This window comes from Procambarus clarkii, chromosome 5 (genome assembly GCF_040958095.1).
Source record: "Procambarus clarkii isolate CNS0578487 chromosome 5, FALCON_Pclarkii_2.0, whole genome shotgun sequence".
Lineage (NCBI taxonomy): Eukaryota > Metazoa > Arthropoda > Malacostraca > Decapoda > Cambaridae > Procambarus > Procambarus clarkii.
This window is the reverse complement of record NC_091154.1, coordinates 57556479-57583248: the sequence shown is the minus strand read 5'-3', so window position 1 is coordinate 57583248 and position 26770 is coordinate 57556479. Positions and strand designations below refer to the sequence as shown.

Genomic DNA, 26770 nt, shown 5'->3' with positions numbered 1-26770 from the left:
GTGGCGGCCAGAGTTAAGAACATTGGCGGCCAGAGTTAAGAACAGTGGTGGCCAGAGTTAAGAAGAGTGGCGGCCAGAGTTAAGAACAGTGTCGGCCAGAGTTAAGAACAGTGGTTGCTAGAGTTAAGAACAGTGGCGGCCAGAGTTAAGAACAGTGGCGGCCAGAGTTAAGAACAGTGTCGGCCAGAGTTAAGAACAGTGGTGGCCAGAGTTAAGAACAGTGGTGGCCAGAGTTAATTAATAAGAACAGTGGCGGCCAGAGTTAAGAACATTGGCGGCCAGAGTTAAGAACAGTGGTGGCCAGAGTTAAGAACAGTGGCGGCCAGAGTTAAGAACAGTGTCGGTAAGAGTTAAGAACAGTGGTGGCCAGAGTTAAGAACAGTGTTGGCCAGAGTTAAGAACAGTGGTGGCCAGAGTTAAGAACAGTGGCGGCCAGAGATAAGAACAGTGGTGGCCAGAGTTAAGAACAGTGGTGGCCAGAGTTAAGAACAGTGGCGGCCAGAGTTAAGAACATTGTCGGCCAGAGTGAAGAACAGTGGCGGCCAGAGTTAAGAACAGTGGCAGCCAGAGTTAAGAACAGTGGCGTTAAGAGTTAAGAACAGTGGTGGCCAGAGTTAGGAACAGTGGTGGCCAGAGTTAAGAACAGTTGTGGCCAGAGTTAAGAACAGTGGTGGCCAGAGTTAAGAACAGTAGCGGCTAGAGTTAAGAACAGTGTCGGCCAGAGTTAAGAACAGTGGCGGCCAGAGTTAAGAACAGTGGCGGCCAGAGTTAAGAACAGTGACTGCCAGAGTTAAGAACAGTTGCCGTTAGAGTTAAGAACTGGTGCCGCCAGAGTTAAGAACAGTGGCCGCCAGAGTTAAGAACAGTGGCCGCCAGAGTTAAGAACAGTGGCTCCAATAGTTAAGAACATTAGCCGCCAGAGTTAAGAACAGTGGCCGCCAGAGTTATGAACAGTGGGTACCAGAGTTAAGAACAGTGGCCGCCAGAGTTAAGAATAGTGGCCGCCAGAGTTAAGAACAGTGGCTCCAATAGTTAAGAACATTAGCCGCCAGAGTTAAGAACAGTGGCCGCCAGAGTTAAGAACAGTGGCCGCCAGAGTTAAGAACAGTGGCCGCCAGGGTTAAGAACAGTGGCTCCAATAGTTAAGAACATTAGCCGCCAGAGTTAAGAACAGTGGCCGCCAGAGTTATGAACAGTGGGTACCAGAGTTAAGAACAGTGGCCGCCAGAGTTAAGAATAGTGGCCGCCAGAGTTAAGAACAGTGGCTCCAATAGTTAAGAACAGTGGCCGCCAGAGTTAAGAACAGTGGCCGCCAGAGTTAGGAACAGTGGCTGCCAGAGTTAAGAACAGTGGCCGCCAGAGTTAAGAACAGTGGCTGCCAGAGGTAAGAACAGTGGCTGCCAGAGTTAGGAACAGTGGTCGCCAGAGTAAAGAACAGTGGCTGCCTGAATTAAGAACAGTGGCTGCCAGAGTTAAGAACAGTTGCCGCCAAGGTTAAGAACAGTGGCCGCCAGAGTTAAGAACAGTTACTGCCAGAGTTAAAAACAGTGGCCTCCAGAGTTAAGAACTGTGGCCCCAGAGTTAAGAACAGTGGCTGCCAGAGCTAAGAACAGTTACCACCAGAGTTAAGACCAGTGGCTGCCAGAGTTAAGAACAGTTGCTGCCTGAGTTAAGAACAGTTGCCACCAGAGTTAAGAACAGTTGCCGCCAGAGTTAAGAACAGTGGCTGCCAGAGTTAAGAACAGTGGCCGCCAGAGGAAAGAACAGTGGCTGCCGGAGTTAAGAACAGTTGCCGCCAGAGTTAAGAACAGTGGCCGCCAGAGTTAAGAACAGTGTCTGCCAGAGTTAAGAACAGTGGCCGCCAGAGTTAAGAACAGTGTCTGCCAGAGTTAAGAACAGTAGCAGCCAGAGTTAAGATCAGTGGCCGCCCAAGTTAAACACAGTGGCTGCCAGAGCTAAGAACAGTTACCGCCAGAGTTAAGAACAGTGGCTGCCAGAGTTAAGAACAGTTGCTGCTAAAGTTAAGAACAGTTGCAACCAGAGTTAAGAACAGTTGCCGCCAGAGTTAAGAACAGTGGCGGCCAGAGTTAAGAACAGATTCCGCCAGAGTGAAGAACAATGACTGCCAGAGTTAAGAACAGTTGCCGCCAGAGTTAAGAACAGTGGCGGCCAGAGTTAAGAACAGTTGCCGCCAGAGTTAAGAACAGTGGCGGCCAGAGTTAAGAACAGTTGCCGCCAGAGTTAAGAACAGTGGCGGCCAGAGTTAAGAACAGTTGCCGCCAGAGTTAAGAACAGTGGCGGCCAGAGTTAAGAACAGTTGCCGCCAGAGTTAAGATCTGTTTCCGCCAGAGTTAAGAACAGTGGCGGCCAGAGTTAAGATCATTTGCCGCCAGAGTTAAGAACAGTGGCGGCCAGAGATAAGAACAGTTGCCGCCAGAGTTAAGAACAGTGGCGGCCAGAGTTATGAACAATGGCGGCCAGAGTTAAAAACAGTGGCGGCCAGAGTTAAGAACAGTGGCGGCCAGAGTTAAGAACAGTGGCGGCCAGAGTTAAGAACAGTGGCGGCCAGAGTTAAGAACAGTGGCGGCCAGAGTTAAGAACAGTGGTGGCCAGAGTTAAGAACAGTGGCGGTCAGAGTTAAGAACAGTTACTGCCAGAGTTAAAAACAGTGGCGGCCAGAGTTAAGAACAGTGGCTGACCGATTTAAGAACAGGGTCCGCCAGAGTTAAGAACAGTTACCGCCAGAGTTAAGAACAGTGGCTGACAGAGTTAAGAACAGTTGTTGCCTGAGTTAAGAACAGTTGCCACCAGAGTTAAGATCAGTGGCCGCCCCAGTTAAGAACAGTGGCTGCCAGAGTTAAGAACAGTTGCCGCCAGAGTTAAGAACAGTGGCTGCCAGAGTTAAGAACAGTGGCTGCCAGAGTTAAGAACAGTGGCCGCAAGAGGAAAGAACAATTGCCACCAGAGTTAAGAACAGTGGCTGCCAGAGTTAAGAACAGTTGCCGCCAGAGTTAAGAATAGTGGCCGCCAGAGTTAAGAACAGTGGCCGCCCCAGTTAAGAACAGTTGCCGCCAGAGTTAAGAACAGTTGCCGCCAGAGTTAAGAACAGTGGCTGCCAGAGTTAAGAACAGTGGCCGCCAGAGTTAAGAACAGTGGCCGCCAGAGTTAAGAACAGTGGCCGCCAGGGTTAAAAACAGTGGCTCCAATAGTTAAGAACATTAGCCGCCAGAGTTAAGAACAGTGGCCGCCAGAGTTATGAACAGTGGGTACCAGAGTTAAGAACAGTGGCCGCCAGAGTTAAGAATAGTGGCCGCCAGAGTTAAGAACAGTGGCTCCAATAGTTAAGAACAGTGGCCGCCAGAGTTAAGAACAGTGGCCGCCAGAGTTAGGAACAGTGGCTGCCAGAGTTAAGAACAGTGGCCGCCAGAGTTAAGAACAGTGGCTGCCAGAGGTAAGAACAGTGGCTGCCAGAGTTAGGAACAGTGGTCGCCAGAGTAAAGAACAGTGGCTGCCTGAATTAAGAACAGTGGCTGCCAGAGTTAAGAACAGTTGCCGCCAAGGTTAAGAACAGTGGCCGCCAGAGTTAAGAACAGTTACTGCCAGAGTTAAAAACAGTGGCCTCCAGAGTTAAGAACTGTGGCCCCAGAGTTAAGAACAGTGGCTGCCAGAGCTAAGAACAGTTACCACCAGAGTTAAGACCAGTGGCTGCCAGAGTTAAGAACAGTTGCTGCCTGAGTTAAGAACAGTTGCCACCAGAGTTAAGAACAGTTGCCGCCAGAGTTAAGAACAGTGGCTGCCAGAGTTAAGAACAGTGGCCGCCAGAGGAAAGAACAGTGGCTGCCGGAGTTAAGAACAGTTGCCGCCAGAGTTAAGAACAGTGGCCGCCAGAGTTAAGAACAGTGTCTGCCAGAGTTAAGAACAGTAGCAGCCAGAGTTAAGATCAGTGGCCGCCCAAGTTAAACACAGTGGCTGCCAGAGCTAAGAACAGTTACCGCCAGAGTTAAGAACAGTGGCTGCCAGAGTTAAGAACAGTTGCTGCTAAAGTTAAGAACAGTTGCAACCAGAGTTAAGAACAGTTGCCGCCAGAGTTAAGAACAGTGGCGGCCAGAGTTAAGAACAGATTCCGCCAGAGTGAAGAACAATGACTGCCAGAGTTAAGAACAGTTGCCGCCAGAGTTAAGAACAGTGGCGGCCAGAGTTAAGAACAGTTGCCGCCAGAGTTAAGAACAGTGGCGGCCAGAGTTAAGAACAGTTGCCGCCAGAGTTAAGAACAGTGGCGGCCAGAGTTAAGAACAGTTGCCGCCAGAGTTAAGAACAGTGGCGGCCAGAGTTAAGAACAGTTGCCGCCAGAGTTAAGATCTGTTTCCGCCAGAGTTAAGAACAGTGGCGGCCAGAGTTAAGATCATTTGCCGCCAGAGTTAAGAACAGTGGCGGCCAGAGATAAGAACAGTTGCCGCCAGAGTTAAGAACAGTGGCGGCCAGAGTTATGAACAATGGCGGCCAGAGTTAAAAACAGTGGCGGCCAGAGTTAAGAACAGTGGCGGCCAGAGTTAAGAACAGTGGCGGCCAGAGTTAAGAACAGTGGCGGCCAGAGTTAAGAACAGTGGCGGCCAGAGTTAAGAACAGTGGTGGCCAGAGTTAAGAACAGTGGCGGTCAGAGTTAAGAACAGTTACTGCCAGAGTTAAAAACAGTGGCGGCCAGAGTTAAGAACAGTGGCTGACCGATTTAAGAACAGGGTCCGCCAGAGTTAAGAACAGTTACCGCCAGAGTTAAGAACAGTGGCTGACAGAGTTAAGAACAGTTGTTGCCTGAGTTAAGAACAGTTGCCACCAGAGTTAAGATCAGTGGCCGCCCCAGTTAAGAACAGTGGCTGCCAGAGTTAAGAACAGTTGCCGCCAGAGTTAAGAACAGTGGCTGCCAGAGTTAAGAACAGTGGCTGCCAGAGTTAAGAACAGTGGCCGCAAGAGGAAAGAACAATTGCCACCAGAGTTAAGAACAGTGGCTGCCAGAGTTAAGAACAGTTGCCGCCAGAGTTAAGAACAGTGGCGGCCAGACTTAAGAACAGTTGCCGCCAGAGTTAAGAACAGTGGGTGCCAGAGTTAAGAACAGTGGCGGCCAGAGTTAAGAACAGTGGCGGCCAGAGTTAAGGACAGTGGGTGCCAGAGTTAAGAACAGTGGGTGCCAGAGTTAAGAACAGTGGCGGCCAGAGTTAAGAACAGTTACCATCAGAGTTAAGAACAGTGGCTGCCAGAGTTAAGAACAGTTGCCGCCAGAGTTAAGAACAGTGGCGGCCAGAGTTAAGAACAGTTGCTGCCAGAGTTAAGAACAGTGGCCGCCAGAGTTAAGAACAGTGACTGCCAGAGTTAAGAACTGTTGCCGTTAGAGTTAAGAACTGGTGCCGCCAGAGTTAAGAACAGTGGCCGCCAGAGTTAAGAACAGTGGCCGCCAGAGTTAAGAACAGTGGCTGCCAGAGTTAAGAACAGTGGCTGCCAGAGTTAGGAACAGTGGTCGCCAGAGTAAAGAACAGTGGCTGCCTGAATTAAGAACAGTGGCTGCCAGAGTTAAGAACAGTTGCCGCCAGAGTTAAGAACTGTGGCCGCCAGAGTTAAGAACAGTTACTGCCAGAGTTAAAAACAGTGGCCGCCAGAGTTAAGAACTGTGGCCCCAGAGTTAAGAACAGTGGCTGCCAGAGCTAAGAACAGTTACCACCAGAGTTAAGAACAGTGGCTGCCAGAGTTAAGAACAGTTGCTGCCTGAGTTAAGAACAGTTGCCACCAGAGTTAAGAACAGTTGCCGCCAGAGTTAAGAACAGTGGCTGCCAGAGTTAAGAACAGTGGCCGCCAGAGGAAAGAACAGTGGCTGCCAGAGTTAAGAACAGTAGCAGCCAGAGTTAAGATCAGTGGCCGCCCAAGTTAAACACAGTGGCTGCCAGAGCTAAGAACAGTTACCGCCAGAGTTAAGAACAGTTGCCGCCAGAGTTAAGAACAGTGGCGGCCAGAGTTAAGAACAGATTCCGCCAGAGTGAAGAACAATGACTGCCAGAGTTAAGAACAGTTGCCGCCAGAGTTAAGAACAGTGGCGGCCAGAGTTAAGAACAGTTGCCGCCAGAGTTAAGAACAGTGGCGGCCAGAGTTAAGAACAGTTGCCGCCAATGTTAAGAACAGTGGCGGCCAGAGTTAAGAACAGTTGCCGCCAGAGTTAAGAACAGTGGCGGTCAGAGTTAAGAACAGTTGCCGCCAGAGTTAAGATCTGTTGCCGCCAGAGTTAAGAACAGTGGCGGCCAGAGTTAAGATCATTTGCCGCCAGAGTTAAGAACAGTGGCGGCCAGAGTTAAGAACAGTTGCCGCCAGAGTTAAGAACAGTGGCGGCCAGAGTTATGAACAATGGCGGCCAGAGTTAAAAACAGTGGCGGCCAGAGTTAAGAACAGTGGCGGCCAGAGTTAAGAACAGTGGCGGCCAGAGTTAAGAACAGTGGCGGCCAGAGTTAAGAACAGTGGCGGCCAGAGTTAAGAACAGTGTTGGCCAGAGTTAAGAACAGTGGCGGCCAGAGTTAAGAACAGTGGCGGCCAGAGTTAAGAACAGTGGCGGCCAGAGTTAAGAACAGTGGCGGCCAGAGTTAAGAACAGTGGCGGCCAGAGTTAAGAACAGTGGTGGCCAGAGTTAAGAACAGTGGCGGTCAGAGTTAAGAACAGTTACTGCCAGAGTTAAAAACAGTGGCGGCCAGAGTTAAGAACAGTGGCTGACCGATTTAAGAACAGGGTCCGCCAGAGTTAAGAACAGTTACCGCCAGAGTTAAGAACAGTGGCTGACAGAGTTAAGAACAGTTGTTGCCTGAGTTAAGAACAGTTGCCACCAGAGTTAAGATCAGTGGCCGCCCCAGTTAAGAACAGTGGCTGCCAGAGTTAAGAACAGTTGCCGCCAGAGTTAAGAACAGTTGCCGCCAGAGTTAAGAACAGTGGCTGCCAGAGTTAAGAACAGTGGCTGCCAGAGTTAAGAACAGTGGCCGCTAGAGGAAAGAACAATTGCCACCAGACTTAAGAACAGTGGCTGCCAGAGTTAAGAACAGTTGCCGCCAGAGTTAAGAACAGTGGCGGCCAGAGTTAAGAACAGTTGCCGCCAGAGTTAAGAACAGTGGGTGCCAGAGTTAAGAACAGTGGCGGCCAGAGTTAAGAACAGTGGCGGCCAGAGTTAAGAACAGTGGGTGCCAGAGTTAAGAACAGTGGGTGCCAGAGTTAAGAACAGTGGCGGCCAGAGTTAAGAACAGTTGCCACCAGAGTTAAGAACAGTGGCTGCCAGAGTTAAGAACAGTTGCCGCCGGAGTTAAGAACAGTGGCGGCCAGAGTTAAGAACAGTTGCTGCCAGAGTTAAGAACAGTGGCCGCCAGAGTTAAGTACAGTGACTGCCAGAGTTAAGAACTGTTGCCATTAGAGTTAAGAACTGGTGCTGCCAGAGTTAAGAACAGTGGCCGCCAGAGTTGAGAACAGTGGCCGCCAGAGTTAAGAACAGTGGCTCCAATAGTTAAGAACATTAGCCGCCAGAGTTAAGAACAGTGGCCGCCAGAGTTATGAACAGTGGGTACCAGAGTTAAGAACAGTGGCCGCCAGAGTTAAGAATAGTGGCCGCCAGAGTTAAGAACAGTGGCTCCAATAGTTAAGAACATTAGCCGCCAGAGTTAAGAACAGTGGCCGCCAGAGTTAAGAACAGTGGCCGCCAGAGTTAAGAACAGTGGCCGCCAGGGTTAAGAACAGTGGCTCCAATAGTTAAGAACATTAGCCGCCAGAGTTAAGAACAGTGGCCGCCAGAGTTATGAACAGTGGGTACCAGAGTTAAGAACAGTGGCCGCCAGAGCTAAGAATAGTGGCCGCCAGAGTTAAGAACAGTGGCTCCAATAGTTAAGAACATTAGCCGCCAGAGTTAAGAACAGTGGCCGCCAGAGTTAAGAACAGTGGCCGCCAGAGTTAAGAACAGTGGCCGCCAGGGTTACGAACAGTGGCTCCAATAGTTAAGAACATTAGCCGCCAGAGTTAAGAACAGTGGCCGCCAGAGTTAAGAACAGTGGCCGCCAAAGTTAGGAACAGTGGCTGCCAGAGTTAAGAACAGTGGCCGCCAGAGTTAAGATCAGTGGCCGCCCCAGTTAAGAACAGTGGCTGCCAGAGTTAAGAACAGTTGCCGCCAGAGTTAAGAACAGTGGCTGCCAGAGTTAAGAACAGTGGCTGCCAGAGTTAAGAACAGTGGCCGCAAGAGGAAAGAACAATTGCCACCAGAGTTAAGAACAGTGGCTGCCAGAGTTAAGAACAGTTGCCGCCAGAGTTAAGAATAGTGGCCGCCAGAGTTAAGAACAGTGGCCGCCCCAGTTAAGAACAGTTGCCGCCAGAGTTAAGAACAGTTGCCGCCAGAGTTAAGAACAGTGGCTGCCAGAGTTAAGAACAGTGGCCGCCAGAGTTAAGAACAGTGGCCGCCAGAGTTAAGAACAGTGGCCGCCAGGGTTAAAAACAGTGGCTCCAATAGTTAAGAACATTAGCCGCCAGAGTTAAGAACAGTGGCCGCCAGAGTTATGAACAGTGGGTACCAGAGTTAAGAACAGTGGCCGCCAGAGTTAAGAATAGTGGCCGCCAGAGTTAAGAACAGTGGCTCCAATAGTTAAGAACAGTGGCCGCCAGAGTTAAGAACAGTGGCCGCCAGAGTTAGGAACAGTGGCTGCCAGAGTTAAGAACAGTGGCCGCCAGAGTTAAGAACAGTGGCTGCCAGAGGTAAGAACAGTGGCTGCCAGAGTTAGGAACAGTGGTCGCCAGAGTAAAGAACAGTGGCTGCCTGAATTAAGAACAGTGGCTGCCAGAGTTAAGAACAGTTGCCGCCAAGGTTAAGAACAGTGGCCGCCAGAGTTAAGAACAGTTACTGCCAGAGTTAAAAACAGTGGCCTCCAGAGTTAAGAACTGTGGCCCCAGAGTTAAGAACAGTGGCTGCCAGAGCTAAGAACAGTTACCACCAGAGTTAAGACCAGTGGCTGCCAGAGTTAAGAACAGTTGCTGCCTGAGTTAAGAACAGTTGCCACCAGAGTTAAGAACAGTTGCCGCCAGAGTTAAGAACAGTGGCTGCCAGAGTTAAGAACAGTGGCCGCCAGAGGAAAGAACAGTGGCTGCCGGAGTTAAGAACAGTTGCCGCCAGAGTTAAGAACAGTGGCCGCCAGAGTTAAGAACAGTGTCTGCCAGAGTTAAGAACAGTAGCAGCCAGAGTTAAGATCAGTGGCCGCCCAAGTTAAACACAGTGGCTGCCAGAGCTAAGAACAGTTACCGCCAGAGTTAAGAACAGTGGCTGCCAGAGTTAAGAACAGTTGCTGCTAAAGTTAAGAACAGTTGCAACCAGAGTTAAGAACAGTTGCCGCCAGAGTTAAGAACAGTGGCGGCCAGAGTTAAGAACAGATTCCGCCAGAGTGAAGAACAATGACTGCCAGAGTTAAGAACAGTTGCCGCCAGAGTTAAGAACAGTGGCGGCCAGAGTTAAGAACAGTTGCCGCCAGAGTTAAGAACAGTGGCGGCCAGAGTTAAGAACAGTTGCCGCCAGAGTTAAGAACAGTGGCGGCCAGAGTTAAGAACAGTTGCCGCCAGAGTTAAGAACAGTGGCGGCCAGAGTTAAGAACAGTTGCCGCCAGAGTTAAGATCTGTTTCCGCCAGAGTTAAGAACAGTGGCGGCCAGAGTTAAGATCATTTGCCGCCAGAGTTAAGAACAGTGGCGGCCAGAGATAAGAACAGTTGCCGCCAGAGTTAAGAACAGTGGCGGCCAGAGTTATGAACAATGGCGGCCAGAGTTAAAAACAGTGGCGGCCAGAGTTAAGAACAGTGGCGGCCAGAGTTAAGAACAGTGGCGGCCAGAGTTAAGAACAGTGGCGGCCAGAGTTAAGAACAGTGGCGGCCAGAGTTAAGAACAGTGGTGGCCAGAGTTAAGAACAGTGGCGGTCAGAGTTAAGAACAGTTACTGCCAGAGTTAAAAACAGTGGCGGCCAGAGTTAAGAACAGTGGCTGACCGATTTAAGAACAGGGTCCGCCAGAGTTAAGAACAGTTACCGCCAGAGTTAAGAACAGTGGCTGACAGAGTTAAGAACAGTTGTTGCCTGAGTTAAGAACAGTTGCCACCAGAGTTAAGATCAGTGGCCGCCCCAGTTAAGAACAGTGGCTGCCAGAGTTAAGAACAGTTGCCGCCAGAGTTAAGAACAGTGGCTGCCAGAGTTAAGAACAGTGGCTGCCAGAGTTAAGAACAGTGGCCGCAAGAGGAAAGAACAATTGCCACCAGAGTTAAGAACAGTGGCTGCCAGAGTTAAGAACAGTTGCCGCCAGAGTTAAGAACAGTGGCGGCCAGACTTAAGAACAGTTGCCGCCAGAGTTAAGAACAGTGGGTGCCAGAGTTAAGAACAGTGGCGGCCAGAGTTAAGAACAGTGGCGGCCAGAGTTAAGGACAGTGGGTGCCAGAGTTAAGAACAGTGGGTGCCAGAGTTAAGAACAGTGGCGGCCAGAGTTAAGAACAGTTACCATCAGAGTTAAGAACAGTGGCTGCCAGAGTTAAGAACAGTTGCCGCCAGAGTTAAGAACAGTGGCGGCCAGAGTTAAGAACAGTTGCTGCCAGAGTTAAGAACAGTGGCCGCCAGAGTTAAGAACAGTGACTGCCAGAGTTAAGAACTGTTGCCGTTAGAGTTAAGAACTGGTGCCGCCAGAGTTAAGAACAGTGGCCGCCAGAGTTAAGAACAGTGGCCGCCAGAGTTAAGAACAGTGGCTGCCAGAGTTAAGAACAGTGGCTGCCAGAGTTAGGAACAGTGGTCGCCAGAGTAAAGAACAGTGGCTGCCTGAATTAAGAACAGTGGCTGCCAGAGTTAAGAACAGTTGCCGCCAGAGTTAAGAACTGTGGCCGCCAGAGTTAAGAACAGTTACTGCCAGAGTTAAAAACAGTGGCCGCCAGAGTTAAGAACTGTGGCCCCAGAGTTAAGAACAGTGGCTGCCAGAGCTAAGAACAGTTACCACCAGAGTTAAGAACAGTGGCTGCCAGAGTTAAGAACAGTTGCTGCCTGAGTTAAGAACAGTTGCCACCAGAGTTAAGAACAGTTGCCGCCAGAGTTAAGAACAGTGGCTGCCAGAGTTAAGAACAGTGGCCGCCAGAGGAAAGAACAGTGGCTGCCAGAGTTAAGAACAGTAGCAGCCAGAGTTAAGATCAGTGGCCGCCCAAGTTAAACACAGTGGCTGCCAGAGCTAAGAACAGTTACCGCCAGAGTTAAGAACAGTTGCCGCCAGAGTTAAGAACAGTGGCGGCCAGAGTTAAGAACAGATTCCGCCAGAGTGAAGAACAATGACTGCCAGAGTTAAGAACAGTTGCCGCCAGAGTTAAGAACAGTGGCGGCCAGAGTTAAGAACAGTTGCCGCCAGAGTTAAGAACAGTGGCGGCCAGAGTTAAGAACAGTTGCCGCCAGAGTTAAGAACAGTGGCGGCCAGAGTTAAGAACAGTTGCCGCCAGAGTTAAGAACAGTGGCGGTCAGAGTTAAGAACAGTTGCCGCCAGAGTTAAGATCTGTTGCCGCCAGAGTTAAGAACAGTGGCGGCCAGAGTTAAGATCATTTGCCGCCAGAGTTAAGAACAGTGGCGGCCAGAGTTAAGAACAGTTGCCGCCAGAGTTAAGAACAGTGGCGGCCAGAGTTATGAACAATGGCGGCCAGAGTTAAAAACAGTGGCGGCCAGAGTTAAGAACAGTGGCGGCCAGAGTTATGAACAGTGGCGGCCAGAGTTAAGAACAGTGGCGGCCAGAGTTAAGAACAGTGGCGGCCAGAGTTAAGAACAGTGTTGGCCAGAGTTAAGAACAGTGGCGGCCAGAGTTAAGAACAGTGGCGGCCAGAGTTAAGAACAGTGGCGGCCAGAGTTAAGAACAGTGGCGGCCAGAGTTAAGAACAGTGGCGGCCAGAGTTAAGAACAGTGGTGGCCAGAGTTAAGAACAGTGGCGGTCAGAGTTAAGAACAGTTACTGCCAGAGTTAAAAACAGTGGCGGCCAGAGTTAAGAACAGTGGCTGACCGATTTAAGAACAGGGTCCGCCAGAGTTAAGAACAGTTACCGCCAGAGTTAAGAACAGTGGCTGACAGAGTTAAGAACAGTTGTTGCCTGAGTTAAGAACAGTTGCCACCAGAGTTAAGATCAGTGGCCGCCCCAGTTAAGAACAGTGGCTGCCAGAGTTAAGAACAGTTGCCGCCAGAGTTAAGAACAGTTGCCGCCAGAGTTAAGAACAGTGGCTGCCAGAGTTAAGAACAGTGGCTGCCAGAGTTAAGAACAGTGGCCGCTAGAGGAAAGAACAATTGCCACCAGACTTAAGAACAGTGGCTGCCAGAGTTAAGAACAGTTGCCGCCAGAGTTAAGAACAGTGGCGGCCAGAGTTAAGAACAGTTGCCGCCAGAGTTAAGAACAGTGGGTGCCAGAGTTAAGAACAGTGGCGGCCAGAGTTAAGAACAGTGGCGGCCAGAGTTAAGAACAGTGGGTGCCAGAGTTAAGAACAGTGGGTGCCAGAGTTAAGAACAGTGGCGGCCAGAGTTAAGAACAGTTGCCACCAGAGTTAAGAACAGTGGCTGCCAGAGTTAAGAACAGTTGCCGCCGGAGTTAAGAACAGTGGCGGCCAGAGTTAAGAACAGTTGCTGCCAGAGTTAAGAACAGTGGCCGCCAGAGTTAAGTACAGTGACTGCCAGAGTTAAGAACTGTTGCCATTAGAGTTAAGAACTGGTGCTGCCAGAGTTAAGAACAGTGGCCGCCAGAGTTGAGAACAGTGGCCGCCAGAGTTAAGAACAGTGGCTCCAATAGTTAAGAACATTAGCCGCCAGAGTTAAGAACAGTGGCCGCCAGAGTTATGAACAGTGGGTACCAGAGTTAAGAACAGTGGCCGCCAGAGTTAAGAATAGTGGCCGCCAGAGTTAAGAACAGTGGCTCCAATAGTTAAGAACATTAGCCGCCAGAGTTAAGAACAGTGGCCGCCAGAGTTAAGAACAGTGGCCGCCAGAGTTAAGAACAGTGGCCGCCAGGGTTAAGAACAGTGGCTCCAATAGTTAAGAACATTAGCCGCCAGAGTTAAGAACAGTGGCCGCCAGAGTTATGAACAGTGGGTACCAGAGTTAAGAACAGTGGCCGCCAGAGCTAAGAATAGTGGCCGCCAGAGTTAAGAACAGTGGCTCCAATAGTTAAGAACATTAGCCGCCAGAGTTAAGAACAGTGGCCGCCAGAGTTAAGAACAGTGGCCGCCAGAGTTAAGAACAGTGGCCGCCAGGGTTACGAACAGTGGCTCCAATAGTTAAGAACATTAGCCGCCAGAGTTAAGAACAGTGGCCGCCAGAGTTAAGAACAGTGGCCGCCAAAGTTAGGAACAGTGGCTGCCAGAGTTAAGAACAGTGGCCGCCAGAGTTAAGAACAGTGGCTGCCAGAGTTAAGAACAGTGGCTGCCAGAGTTAGGAACAGTGGTCGCCAGAGTAAAGAACAGTGGCTGCCTGAATTAAGAACAGTGGCTGCCAGAGTTAAGAACAGTTGCCGCCAGAGTTAAGAACAGTGGCCGCCAGAGTTAAGAACAGTTAGTGCCAGAGTTAAAAACAGTGGCCGCCAGAGTTAAGAACTGTGGCCCCAGAGTTAAGAACAGTGGCTGCCAGAGCTAAAAACAGTTACCACCAGAGTTAAGAACAGTGGCTGCCAGAGTTAAGAACAGTTGCTGCCTGAGTTAAGAACAGTTGCCACCAGAGTTAAGAACAGTTGCCGCCAGAGTTAAGAACAGTGACTGCCAGAGTTAAGAACAGTGGCCGCCAGAGGAAAGAACAGTGGCTGCCGGAGTTAAGAACAGTTGCCGCCAAAGTTAAGAACAGTGACCGCCAGAGTTAAGAACAGTGGTGGCCAGAGTTAAGAACAGTGGTGGCCAGAGTTAAGAACAGTGGTGGCCAGAGTTAAGAACAGTGGCGGCCAGAGTTAAGAACAGTGGTGGCCAGAGTTAAGAACAGTGGCGGCCAGAGTTAAGAACAGTGGCGGCCAGAGTTAAGAACAGTAGTGGCCAGAGTTAAGAACAGTGGTGGCCAGAGTTAAGAACAGTGGTGGCCAGAGTTAAGAACAGTGGCGGCCAGAGTTAAGAACATTGGCGGCCAGAGTTAAGAACAGTGGTGGCCAGAGTTAAGAAGAGTGGCGGCCAGAGTTAAGAACAGTGTCGGCCAGAGTTAAGAACAGTGGTTGCCAGAGTTAAGAACAGTGGCGGCCAGAGTTAAGAACAGTGGCGGCCAGAGTTAAGAACAGTGTCGGCCAGAGTTAAGAACAGTGGTGGCCAGAGTTAAGAACAGTGGTGGCCAGAGTTAATTAATAAGAACAGTGGCGGCCAGAGTTAAGAACATTGGCGGCCAGAGTTAAGAACAGTGGTGGCCAGAGTTAAGAACAGTGGCGGCCAGAGTTAAGAACAGTGTCGGTAAGAGTTAAGAACAGTGGTGGCCAGAGTTAAGAACAGTGTTGGCCAGAGTTAAGAACAGTGGTGGCCAGAGTTAAGAACAGTGGCGGCCAGAGATAAGAACAGTGGTGGCCAGAGTTAAGAACAGTGGTGGCCAGAGTTAAGAACAGTGGCGGCCAGAGTTAAGAACATTGTCGGCCAGAGTGAAGAACAGTGGCGGCCAGAGTTAAGAACAGTGGCAGCCAGAGTTAAGAACAGTGGCGTTCAGAGTTAAGAACAGTGGTGGCCAGAGTTAAGAACAATGGTGGCCAGAGTTAAGAACAGTGGTGGCCAGAGTTAAGAACAGTGGTGGCCAGAGTTAAGAACAGTGGCGGCTAGAGTTAAGAACAGTGTCGGCCAGAGTTAAGAACAGTGGCGGCCAGAGTTAAGAACAGTGGCTGACCGATTTAAGAACAGGGTCCGCCAGAGTTAAGAACAGTTACCGCCAGAGTTAAGAACAGTGGCTGACAGAGTTAAGAACAGTTGTTGCCTGAGTTAAGAACAGTTGCCACCAGAGTTAAGATCAGTGGCCGCCCCAGTTAAGAACAGTGGCTGCCAGAGTTAAGAACAGTTGCCGCCAGAGTTAAGAACAGTTGCCGCCAGAGTTAAGAACAGTGGCTGCCAGAGTTAAGAACAGTGGCTCCCAGAGTTAAGAACAGTGGCCGCTAGAGGAAAGAACAATTGCCACCAGAGTTAAGAACAGTGGCTGTCAGAGTTAAGAACAGTTGCCGCCAGAGATAAGAACAGTGGCGGCCAGAGTTAAGAACAGTTGCCGCCAGAGTTAAGAACAGTGGGTGCCAGAGTTAAGAACAGTGGCGGCCAGAGTTAAGAACAGTGGCGGCCAGAGTTAAGAACAGTGGGTGCCAGAGTTAAGAACAGTGGGTGCCAGAGTTAAGAACAGTGGCGGCCAGAGTTAAGAACAGTTGCCACCAGAGTTAAGAACAGTGGCTGCCAGAGTTAAGAACAGTTGCCGCCGGAGTTAAGAACAGTGGCGGCCAGAGTTAAGAACAGTTGCTGCCAGAGTAAAGAACAGTGGCCGCCAGAGTTGAGAACAGTGGCCGCCAGGGTTAAGAACAGTGGCTCCAATAGTTAAGAACATTAGCCGCCAGAGTTAAGAACAGTGGCCGCCAGAGTTATTACAGTGGGTACCAGAGTTAAGAACAGTGGCCGCCAGAGTTAAGAATAGTGGCCGCCAGAGTTAAGAACAGTGGCTCCAATAGTTAAGAACATTAGCCGCCAGAGTTAAGAACAGTGGCCGCCAGAGTTATTACAGTGGGTACCAGAGTTAAGAACAGTGGCCGCCAGAGTTAAGAACTGTTGCCATTAGAGTTAAGAACTGGTGCCGCCAGAGTTAAGAACAGTGGCCGCCAGAGTTGAGAACAGTGGCCGCCAGAGTTAAGAACAGTGGCTCCAATAGTTAAGAACATTAGCCGCCAGAGTTAAGAACAGTGGCCGCCAGAGTTATTACAGTGGGTACCAGAGTTAAGAACAGTGGCCGCCAGAGTTAAGAATAGTGGCCGCCAGAGTTAAGAACAGTGGCTCCAATAGTTAGGAACATTAGCCTCCAGAGTTAAGAACAGTGGCCGCCAGAGTTAAGAACAGTGGCCGCCAGAGTTAAGAACAGTGGCCGCCAGGGTTAAGAACAGTGGCTCCAATAGTTAAGAACATTAGCCGCCAGAGTTAAGAACAGTGGCCGCCAGAGTTATGAACAGTGGGTACCAGAGTTAAGAACAGTGGCCGCCAGAGCTAAGAATAGTGGCCGCCAGAGTTAAGAACAGTGGCTCCAATAGTTAAGAACATTAGCCGCCAGAGTTAAGAACAGTGGCCGCCAGAGTTAAGAACAGTGGCCGCCAGAGTTAAGAACAGTGGCCGCCAGGGTTAAGAACAGTGGCTCCAATAGTTAAGAACATTAGCCGCCAGAGTTAAGAACAGTGGCCGCCAGAGTTAAGAACAGTGGCCGCCAAAGTTAGGAACAGTGGCTGCCAGAGTTAAGAACAGTGGCCGCCAGAGTTAAGAACAGTGGCCGCCAGAGTTAAGAACAGTGGCCGCCAGGGTTAAGAACAGTGGCTCCAATAGTTAAGAACATTAGCCGCCAGAGTTAAGAACAGTGGCCGCCAGAGTTATGAACAGTGGGTACCAGAGTTAAGAACAGTGGCCGCCAGAGCTAAGAATAGTGGCCGCCAGAGTTAAGAACAGTGGCTCCAATAGTTAAGAACATTAGCCGCCAGAGTTAAGAACAGTGGCCGCCAGAGTTAAGAACAGTGGCCGCCAGAGTTAAGAACAGTGGCCGCCAGGGTTAAGAACAGTGGCTCCAATAGTTAAGAACATTAGCCGCCAGAGTTAAGAACAGTGGCCGCCAGAGTTAAGAACAGTGGCCGCCAAAGTTAGGAACAGTGGCTGCCAGAGTTAAGAACAGTGGCCGCCAGAGTTAAGAACAGTGGCTGCCAGAGTTAAGAACAGTGGCTGCCAGAGTTAGGAACAGTGGTCGCCAGAGTAAAGAACAGTGGCTGCCTGAATTAAGAACAGTGGCTGCCAGAGTTAAGAACAGTTGCCGCCAGAGTTAAGAACAGTGGCCGCCAGAGTTAAGAACAGTTAGTGCCAGAGTTAAAAACAGTGGCCGCCAGAGTTAAGAACTGTGGCCCCAGAGTTAAGAACAGTGGCTGCCAGAGCTAAAAACAGTTACCACCAGAGTTAAGAACAGTGGCTGCCAGAGTTAAGAACAGTTGCTGCCTGAGTTAAGAACAGTTGCCACCAGAGTTAAGAACAGTTGCCGCCAGAGTTAAGAACAGTGACTGCCAGAGTTAAGAACAGTGGCCGCCAGAGGAAAGAACAGTGGCTGCCGGAGTTAAGAACAGTTGCCGCCAGAGTTAAGAACAGTGGCCGCCAGAGTTAAGAACAGTGGTGGCCAGAGTTAAGAACAGTGGTGGCCAGAGTTAAGAACAGTGGTGGCCAGAGTTAAGAACAGTGGCGGCCAGAGTTAAGAACAGTGGTGGCCAGAGTTAAGAACAGTGGCGGCCAGAGTTAAGAACAGTGGCGGCCAGAGTTAAGAACAGTGGTGGCCAGAGTTAAGAACAGTGGTGGCCAGAGTTAAGAACAGTGGTGGCCAGAGTTAAGAACAGTGGCGGCCAGAGTTAAGAACATTGGCGGCCAGAGTTAAGAACAGTGGTGGCCAGAGTTAAGAAGAGTGGCGGCCAGAGTTAAGAACAGTGTCGGCCAGAGTTAAGAACAGTGGTTGCCAGAGTTAAGAACAGTGGCGGCCAGAGTTAAGAACAGTGGCGGCCAGAGTTAAGAACAGTGTCGGCCAGAGTTAAGAACAGTGGTGGCCAGAGTTAAGAACAGTGGTGGCCAGAGTTAATTAATAAGAACAGTGGCGGCCAGAGTTAAGAACATTGGCGGCCAGAGTTAAGAACAGTGGTGGCCAGAGTTAAGAACAGTGGCGGCCAGAGTTAAGAACAGTGTCGGTAAGAGTTAAGAACAGTGGTGGCCAGAGTTAAGAACAGTGTTGGCCAGAGTTAAGAACAGTGGTGGCCAGAGTTAAGAACAGTGGCGGCCAGAGATAAGAACAGTGGTGGCCAGAGTTAAGAACAGTGGTGGCCAGAGTTAAGAACAGTGGCGGCCAGAGTTAAGAACATTGTCGGCCAGAGTGAAGAACAGTGGCGGCCAGAGTTAAGAACAGTGGCAGCCAGAGTTAAGAACAGTGGCGTTCAGAGTTAAGAACAGTGGTGGCCAGAGTTAAGAACAGTGGTGGCCAGAGTTAAGAACAGTGGTGGCCAGAGTTAAGAACAGTGGTGGCCAGAGTTAAGAACAGTGGCGGCTAGAGTTAAGAACAGTGTCGGCCAGAGTTAAGAACAGTGGCGGCCAGAGTTAAGAACAGTGGCGGCCAGAGTTAAAAACAGTGACTGCCAGAGTTAAGAACAGTTGCCGTTAGAGTTAAGAACTGGTGCCGCCAGAGTTAAGAACAGTGGCCGCCAGAGTTAAGAACAGTGGCCGCCAGAGTTAAGAACAGTGGCTCCAATAGTTAAGAACATTAGCCGCCAGAGTTAAGAACAGTGGCCGCCAGAGTTATGAACAGTGGGTACCAGAGTTAAGAACAGTGGCGGCCAGAGTTAAGAATAGTGGCCGCCAGAGTTAAGAACAGTGGCTCCAATAGTTAAGAACATTAGCCGCCAGAGTTAAGAACAGTGGCCTCCAGAGTTAAGAACAGTGGCCGCCAGAGTTAAGAACAGTGGCCGCCAGGGTTAAGAACAGTGGCTCCAATAGTTAAGAACATTAGCCGCCAGAGTTAAGAACAGTGGCCGCCAGAGTTATGAACAGTGGGTACCAGAGTTAAGAACAGTGGCCGCCAGAGTTATGAATAGTGGCCGCCAGAGTTAAGAACAGTGGCTCCAATAGTTAAGAACATTAGCCGCCAGAGTTAAGAACAGTGGCCGCCAGAGTTAAGAACAGTGGCCGCCAGAGTTAGGAACAGTGGCTGCCAGAGTTAAGAACAGTGGCCGCCAGAGTTAAGAACAGTGGCCGCCAGAGTTAAGAACAGTTACTGCCAGAGTTAAAAACAGTGGCCTCCAGAGTTAAGAACTGTGGCCCCAGAGTTAAGAACAGTGGCTGCCAGAGCTAAGAACAGTTACCACCAGAGTTAAGACCAGTGGCTGCCAGAGTTAAGAACAGTTGCTGCCTGAGTTAAGAACAGTTGCCACCAGAGTTAAGAACAGTTGCCGCCAGAGTTAAGAACAGTGGCTGCCAGAGTTAAGAACAGTGGCCGCCAGAGGAAAGAACAGTGGCTGCCGGAGTTAAGAACAGTTGCCGCCAGAGTTAAGAACAGTGGCCGCCAGAGTTAAGAACAGTGTCTGCCAGAGTTAAGAACAGTAGCAGCCAGAGTTAAGATCAGTGGCCGCCCAAGTTAAACACAGTGGCTGCCAGAGCTAAGAACAGTTACCGCCAGAGTTAAGAACAGTGGCTGCCAGAGTTAAGAACAGTTGCTGCTAAAGTTAAGAACAGTTGCCACCAGTGTTAAGAACAGTTGCCGCCAGAGTTAAGAACAGTGGCGGCCAGAGTTAAGAACAGATTCCGCCAGAGTGAAGAACAATGACTGCCAGAGTTAAGAACAGTTGCCGCCAGAGTTAAGAACAGTGGCGGCCAGAGTTAAGAACAGTTGCCGCCAGAGTTAAGAACAGTGGCGGCCAGAGTTAAGAACAGTTGCCGCCAGAGTTAAGAACAGTGGCGGCCAGAGTTAAGAACAGTTGCCGCCAGAGTTAAGAACAGTGGCGGCCAGAGTTAAGAACAGTTGCCGCCAGAGTTAAGATCTGTTGCCGCCAGAGTTAAGAACAGTGGCGGCCAGAGTTAAGATCATTTGCCGCCAGAGTTAAGAACAGTGGCGGCCAGAGTTAAGAACAATTGCCGCCAGAGTTAAGAACAGTGGCGGCCAGAGTTATGAACAATGGCGGCCAGAGTTAAAAACAGTGGCGGCCAGAGTTAAGAACAGTGGCGGCCAGAGTTAAGAACAGTGGCGGCCAGAGTTAAGAACAGTGGCGGCCAGAGTTAAGAACAGTGGCGGCCAGAGTTAAGAACAGTGTTGGCCAGAGTTAAGAACAGTGGCGGCCAGAGTTAAGAACAGTGGCGGCCAGAGTTAAGAACAGTGGCGGCCAGAGTTAAGAACAGTGGCGGCCAGAGTTAAGAACAGTGGCGGCCAGAGTTAAGAACAGTGGTGGCCAGAGTTAAGAACAGTGGCGGTCAGAGTTAAGAACAGTTACTGCCAGAGTTAAAAACAGTGGCGGCCAGAGTTAAGAACAGTGGCTGACCGATTTAAGAACAGGGTCCGCCAGAGTTAAGAACAGTTACCGCCAGAGTTAAGAACAGTGGCTGGCAGAGTTAAGAACAGTTGTTGCCTGAGTTAAGAACAGTTGCCACCAGAGTTAAGATCAGTGGCCGCCCCAGTTAAGAACAGTGGCTGCCAGAGTTAAGAACAGTTGCCGCCAGAGTTAAGAACAGTTGCCGCCAGAGTTAAGAACAGTGGCTGCCAGAGTTAAGAACAGTGGCTGCCAGAGTTAAGAACAGTGGCCGCTAGAGGAAAGAACAATTGCCACCAGAGTTAAGAACAGTGGCTGCCAGAGTTAAGAACAGTTGCCGCCAGAGTTAAGAACAGTGGCGGCCAGAGTTAAGAACAGTTGCCGCCAGAGTTAAGAACAGTGGGTGCCAGAGTTAAGAACAGTGGCGGCCAGAGTTAAGAACAGTGGCGGCCAGAGTTAAGAACAGTGGGTGCCAGAGTTAAGAACAGTGGGTGCCAGAGTTAAGAACAGTGGCGGCCATAGTTAAGAACAGTTGCCACCAGAGTTAAGAACAGTGGCTGCCAGAGTTAAGAACAGTTGCCGCCAGAGTTAAGAACAGTGGCGGCCAGAGTTAAGAACAGTTGCTGCCAGAGTTAAGAACAGTGGCCGCCAGAGTTAAGAACAGTGACTGCCAGAGTTAAGAACTGTTGCCATTAGAGTTAAGAACTGGTGCCGCCAGAGTTAAGAACAGTGGCCGCCAGAGTTGAGAACAGTGGCCGCCAGAGTTAAGAACAGTGGCTCCAATAGTTAAGAACATTAGCCGCCAGAGTTAAGAACAGTGGCCGCCAGAGTTATGAACAGTGGGTACCAGAGTTAAGAACAGTGGCCGCCAGAGTTAAGAATAGTGGCCGCCAGAGTTAAGAACAGTGGCTCCAATAGTTAAGAACATTAGCCGCCAGAGTTAAGAACAGTGGCCGCCAGAGTTAAGAACAGTGGCCGCCAGAGTTAAGAACAGTGGCCGCCAGGGTTAAGAACAGTGGCTCCAATAGTTAAGAACATTAGCCGCCAGAGTTAAGAACAGTGGCCGCCAGAGTTATGAACAGTGGGTACCAGAGTTAAGAACAGTGGCCGCCAGAGCTAAGAATAGTGGCCGCCAGAGTTAAGAACAGTGGCTCCAATAGTTAAGAACATTAGCCGCCAGAGTTAAGAACAGTGGCCGCCAGAGTTAAGAACAGTGGCCGCCAGAGTTAAGAACAGTGGCCGCCAGGGTTAAGAACAGTGGCTCCAATAATTAAGAACATTAGCCGCCAGACTTGAGAACAGTGGCCGCCAGAGTTAAGAACAGTGGCCGCCAAAGTTAGGAACAGTGGCTGCCAGAGTTAAGAACAGTGGCCGCCAGAGTTAAGAACAGTGGCTGCCAGAGTTAAGAACAGTGGCTGCCAGAGTTAGGAACAGTGGTCGCCAGAGTAAAGAACAGTGGCTGCCTGAATTAAGAACAGTGTCTGCCAGAGTTAAGAACAGTAGCAGCCATAGTTAAGATCAGTGGCCGCCCAAGTTAAACACAGTGGCTGCCAGAGCTAAGAACAGTTACCGCCAGAGTTAAGAACAGTGGCTGCCAGAGTTAAGAACAGTTGCTGCTAAAGTTAAGAACAGTTGCCACCAGAGTTAAGAACAGTTGCCGCCAGAGTTAAGAACAGTGGCGGCCAGAGTTAAGAACAGATTCCGCCAGAGTGAAGAACAGAGACTGCCAGAGTTAAGAACAGTTGCCGCCAGAGTTAAGAACAGTGGCGGCCAGAGTTAAGAACAGTTGCCGCCAGAGTTAAGAACAGTGGCGGCCAGAGTTAAGAACAGTTGCCGCCAGAGTTAAGAACAGTGGCGGCCAGAGTTAAGAACAGTGGCCGCCAGAGTTAAGAACAGTGGCGGCCAGAGTTAAGAACAGTTGCCGCCAGAGTTAAGATCTGTTGCCGCCAGAGTTAAGAACAGTGGCGGCCAGAGTTAAGACCATTTGCCGCCAGAGTTAAGAACAGTGGCGGCCAGAGTTAAGAACAGTTGCCGCCAGAGTTAAGAACAGTGGCGGCCAGAGTTATGAACAATGGCGGCCAGAGTTAAAAACAGTGGCGGCCAGAGTTAAGAACAGTGGCGGCCAGAGTTAAGAACAGTGCGGCCAGAGTTAAGAACAGTGGCGGCCAGAGTTAAGAACAGTGGCGGCCAGAGTTAAGAACAGTGGCTGCCAGAGTTAAGAACAGTGGCCGCTAGAGGAAAGAACAGTGGCCGCCAGGGTTAAGAACAGTGGCCGCCAGGGTTAAGAACAGTGGCTCCAATAATTAAGAACATTAGCCGCCAGAGTTGAGAACAGTGGCCGCCAGAGTTAAGAACAGTGGCCGCCAAAGTTAGGAACAGTGGCTGCCAGAGTTAAGAACAGTGGCCGCCAGAGTTAAGAACAGTGGCTGCCAGAGTTAAGAACAGTGGCTGCCAGAGTTAGGAACAGTGGTCGCCAGAGTAAAGAACAGTGGCTGCCTGAATTAAGAACAGTGTCTGCCAGAGTTAAGAACAGTAGCAGCCATAGTTAAGATCAGTGGCCGCCCAAGTTAAACACAGTGGCTGCCAGAGCTAAGAACAGTTACCGCCAGAGTTAAGAACAGTGGCTGCCAGAGTTAAGAACAGATGCTGCTAAAGTTAAGAACAGTTGCCACCAGAGTTAAGAACAGTTGCCGCCAGAGTTAAGAACAGTGGCGGCCAGAGTTAAGAACAGATTCCGCCAGAGTGAAGAACAGAGACTGCCAGAGTTAAGAACAGTTGCCGCCAGAGTTAAGAACAGTGGCGGCCAGAGTTAAGAACAGTTGCCGCCAGAGTTAAGAACAGTTGCGGCCAGAGTTAAGAACAGTTGCCGCCAGAGTTAAGAACAGTGGCGGCCAGAGTTAAGAACAGTTGCCGCCAGAGTTAAGAACAGTGGCGGCCAGAGTTAAGAACAGTTGCCGCCAGAGTTAAGATCTGTTGCCGCCAGAGTTAAGAACAGTGGCGGCCAGAGTTAAGACCATTTGCCGCCAGAGTTAAGAACAGTGGCGGCCAGAGTTAAGAACAGTTGCCGCCAGAGTTAAGAACAGTGGCGGCCAGAGTTATGAACAATGGCGGCCAGAGGTAAAAACAGTGGCGGCCAGAGTTAAGAACAGTGGCGGCCAGAGTTAAGAACAGTGCGGCCAGAGTTAAGAACAGTGGCGGCCAGAGTTAAGAACAGTGGCGGCCAGAGTTAAGAACAGTGGTGGCCAGAGTTAAGAACAGTGGCGGTCAGAGTTAAGAACAGTTACTGCCAGAGTTAAAAACAGTGGCGGCCAGAGTTAAGAACAGTGGCTGACCGATTTAAGAACAGGGTCCGCCAGAGTTAAGAACAGTTACCGCCAGAGTTAAGAACAGTGGCTGACAGAGTTAAGAACAGTTGTTGCCTGAGTTAAGAACAGTTGCCACCAGAGTTAAGATCAGTGGCCGCCCCAGTTAAGAACAGTGGCTGCCAGAGTTAAGAACAGTTGCCGCCAGAGTTAAGAACAGTTGCCGCCAGAGTTAAGAACAGTGGCTGCCAGAGTTAAGAACAGTGGCTGCCAGAGTTAAGAACAGTGGCCGCTAGAGGAAAGAACAGTTGCCACCAGAGTTAAGAACAGTGGCTGCCAGAGTTAAGAACAGTTGCCGCCAGAGTTAAGAACAGTGGCGGCCAGAGTTAAGAACAGTTGCCGCCAGAGTTAAGAACAGTGGGTGCCAGAGTTAAGAACAGTGGCGGCCAGAGTTAAGAACAGTGGCGGCCAGAGTTAAGAACAGTGGGTGCCAGAGTTAAGAACAGTGGGTGCCAGAGTTAAGAACAGTGGCGGCCAGAGTTAAGAACAGTTGCCACCAGAGTTAAGAACAGTGGCTGCCAGAGTTAAGAACAGTTGCCGCCAGAGTTAAGAACAGTGGCCGCCAGAGTTAAGAACAGTGGCGGCCAGAGTTAAGAACAGTGGCGGCCAGAGTTAAGAACAGTGGCGGCCAGAGTTAAGAACAGTGGCGGCAAGAGTGTGCTGGTGTTGGGTGTTGATTCTTCCGCAAGAGTACTTACCACTAAGTGCAGCGTGGGTGTCCCAGCAGCAGGGTGGGGGCGAGGCAGCGTGGGTGTCCCAGCAGCAGGGTGGGGGCGAGGCAGCGTGGGTGTCCCAGCAGCAGGGTGGGGGCGAGGCAGCGTGGGTGTCCCAGCAGCAGGGTGGGGGAGAGGCAGCGTGGGTGTCCCAGCAGCAGGGTGGGGGAGAGGCAGCGTGGGTGTCCCAGCAGCAGGGTGGGGGCGAGGCAGCGTGGGTGTCCCAGCAGCAGGGTGGGGGTGAGGCAGCATGGGTGTCCTAGCAGCAGGGTGGGGGCGAGGCAGCGTGGGTGTCCCAGCAGCAGGGTGGGGGCGAGGCAGCGTGGGTGTCCCAGCAGCAGGGTGGGGGCGAGGCAGCTTCCTCAGCCACCACTCCACACGGTCACGACCTGCCAGCCTCGCCACGTCCAGAGGTGTGTGTCCCTCCATGTTCCTGGCGCGAGGGTCGAGGCCGGCCGCCACCAAGCACTGTGTTGCCTCCAGACCTCCGCCCATCGCTGCCTCGTGTAGTGCTGTCTCCCCGTGCTTGTCTACAGCGTGACGGTCACACCCGGCAGCTGTCAGCAACACCTGCACAACACCTGTGTGGTTACGTAAGGCAGCATCGTGCAGTGGTGACCGACCATCGTCGTCCCGAGAGTCAGGGTCAGCGCCGGCACCAAGTAGCGTCACCACACACGACTTATGACCATTCTGCGCTGCCGCATGTAGTGCGGTCACACCTGTAACACCGGTAATGTTGAGGCTTACACACAACATACACAAACATGCTTAACTCTTCATAATACAACATACTGCAGCATGTGTTGTGGTTCTCACCATCAAGACCCCTGGCCTGCAGGTGAGCCTGGGCGCTGAGCAGCTGCCTCACCACCTGGTCATGACCGTTGCAAGCCGCGCAGTGTAAAGGTGTGTAGTAGGACTCCCCTGAACCCTCCACGGAGAGTCCCGCCGCCAACAGGTGAGGCACCAGGTGAGTGTGACCCCTCCCAGCCGCCTCGGTCAACATGCAGTGTGACTCTTGGGTAAGAGTCTCCGCCACCGTGACGGAGGTGTCAGCACCCAGGGCGAGGGCGGCCAACACCAGCACCTGGTCACCACTAACGACTCCCGCCACCAGGGCCTGCAGGATGACAGTGGTCACTGGTAACGGTGCAGGAGATAATGATGTTAACCAATTAAACACATTACCATTAACAACCTAACGACAAACTTTATGACTAGAGCCCATTACTGCAAACTATAAAGAAATAAAGCAGTACAGCCAGTAATCATCTTGACAGCCAGTTTACAGTTACATTAAATGCTCGTCCAGTCGACGACCACCTTAAACAAAGACCACCAACCAAGTGGCCACTTTATGCATCAGACCAGTCAGCAACAGTCAAAGTTTCCCCGATATATATGACCTCAGTCAACAATTTAGGGTCAGGGCTAGGACAGGAAGCCGGGGGCTTGTTATGGATCCTAATAGACTTCCTGAAGACCATTTTGAGCTTAACGGCCTCGGTGGACAGGTAGTTTCGTGTATTATTACACAAAACAACGAACAATCACCTCCAAAGTAATCATAAAACTGCTGCCTCTTGTGAAGTGGTCAGCGTTATCAGTTTATATTTGTTCAGTAATATGAGTGTCAGTGAGTCCAGCCTTAATGTTCTCTGTACACAGTTGTTGGTGTTGAAGCTCTCAGTGTTTCCATACATGACAGTTGACTTTGTTCTGGGATGACAGTCGCCCATGTTTGTGACGCCTTCATGCTTAGCTACTGTAGTCCAGCCGGGGCATCACATGCCTACTGTAGTCCAATTGGGGCATGCCATGGCTACTGTAGTCATGGCGGGCCATCTCATGGCTACTGTACTCAAGGCGGGGCATCTCGTGGCTACTGTACTCCAATCGGGGCATCTCATGGCTACTGTAGTCCAGGCAGGGCATCTCATGGCTACTGTAGTCATGGCGGGCCATCACATGGCTACTGTAGTCCAGGCGGGAGCATCACATGGCTACTGTAGTCCAGGCGGGGCATCTCGTGGCTACTGTACTCCAGTCGGGGCATCTCATGGCTACTGTACTCCAGTCGGGGCATTTCGTGGCTACTGTACTCCAGTCGGGGCATCTCATGGCTACTGTAGTCCAGGCAGGGCATCACATGGCTACTGTAGTCCAAGTGGGGCATCACATGGCTACTGTAGTCCAGGCGGGGCATCACATGGCTACTGTAGTCCAGGCGGGGCATCACATGGCTACTGTAGTCCAGGCGGGGCATCACATGGCTACTGAAGTCCAGGCAGGACATCACATGGCTTCTGTAGTCCAGGCGGGGCATCACATGGCTACTGTAGTCCAAGTGGGGCATCACATGGCTACTGTAGTCCAGGCGGGGCATCACATGGCTACTGTAGTCCAGGCGGGGCATCACATGGCTACTGAAGTCCAGGTAGGGCA

The 26770-nt window shown here is 50.8% G+C and overlaps 1 protein-coding gene across 2 annotated transcripts in view; it reads right to left on the bottom strand.

The window, feature by feature from the left end:
• Positions 1-26534, bottom strand: part of LOC123749878 (serine/threonine-protein phosphatase 6 regulatory ankyrin repeat subunit C-like) — a 290264-nt gene extending 263730 nt beyond the window's left edge. Inside the window, exons 1-2 of one of the 2 annotated variants that reach the window (XM_069302551.1) lie at positions 25142-26534; positions 24308-25044 (exon numbers count right to left, since the gene is read on the bottom strand). In XM_069302551.1, coding sequence (XP_069158652.1) covers positions 24308-25044; positions 25142-25331 — 927 coding nt within the window. In that variant the 5' untranslated portion in view covers positions 25332-26534. The remainder of the gene's footprint in view (positions 1-24307; positions 25045-25141) is intronic. The other variant, XM_069302545.1, reaches the window with a different exon arrangement.
• Positions 26535-26770: the final 236 nt, after the last annotated feature.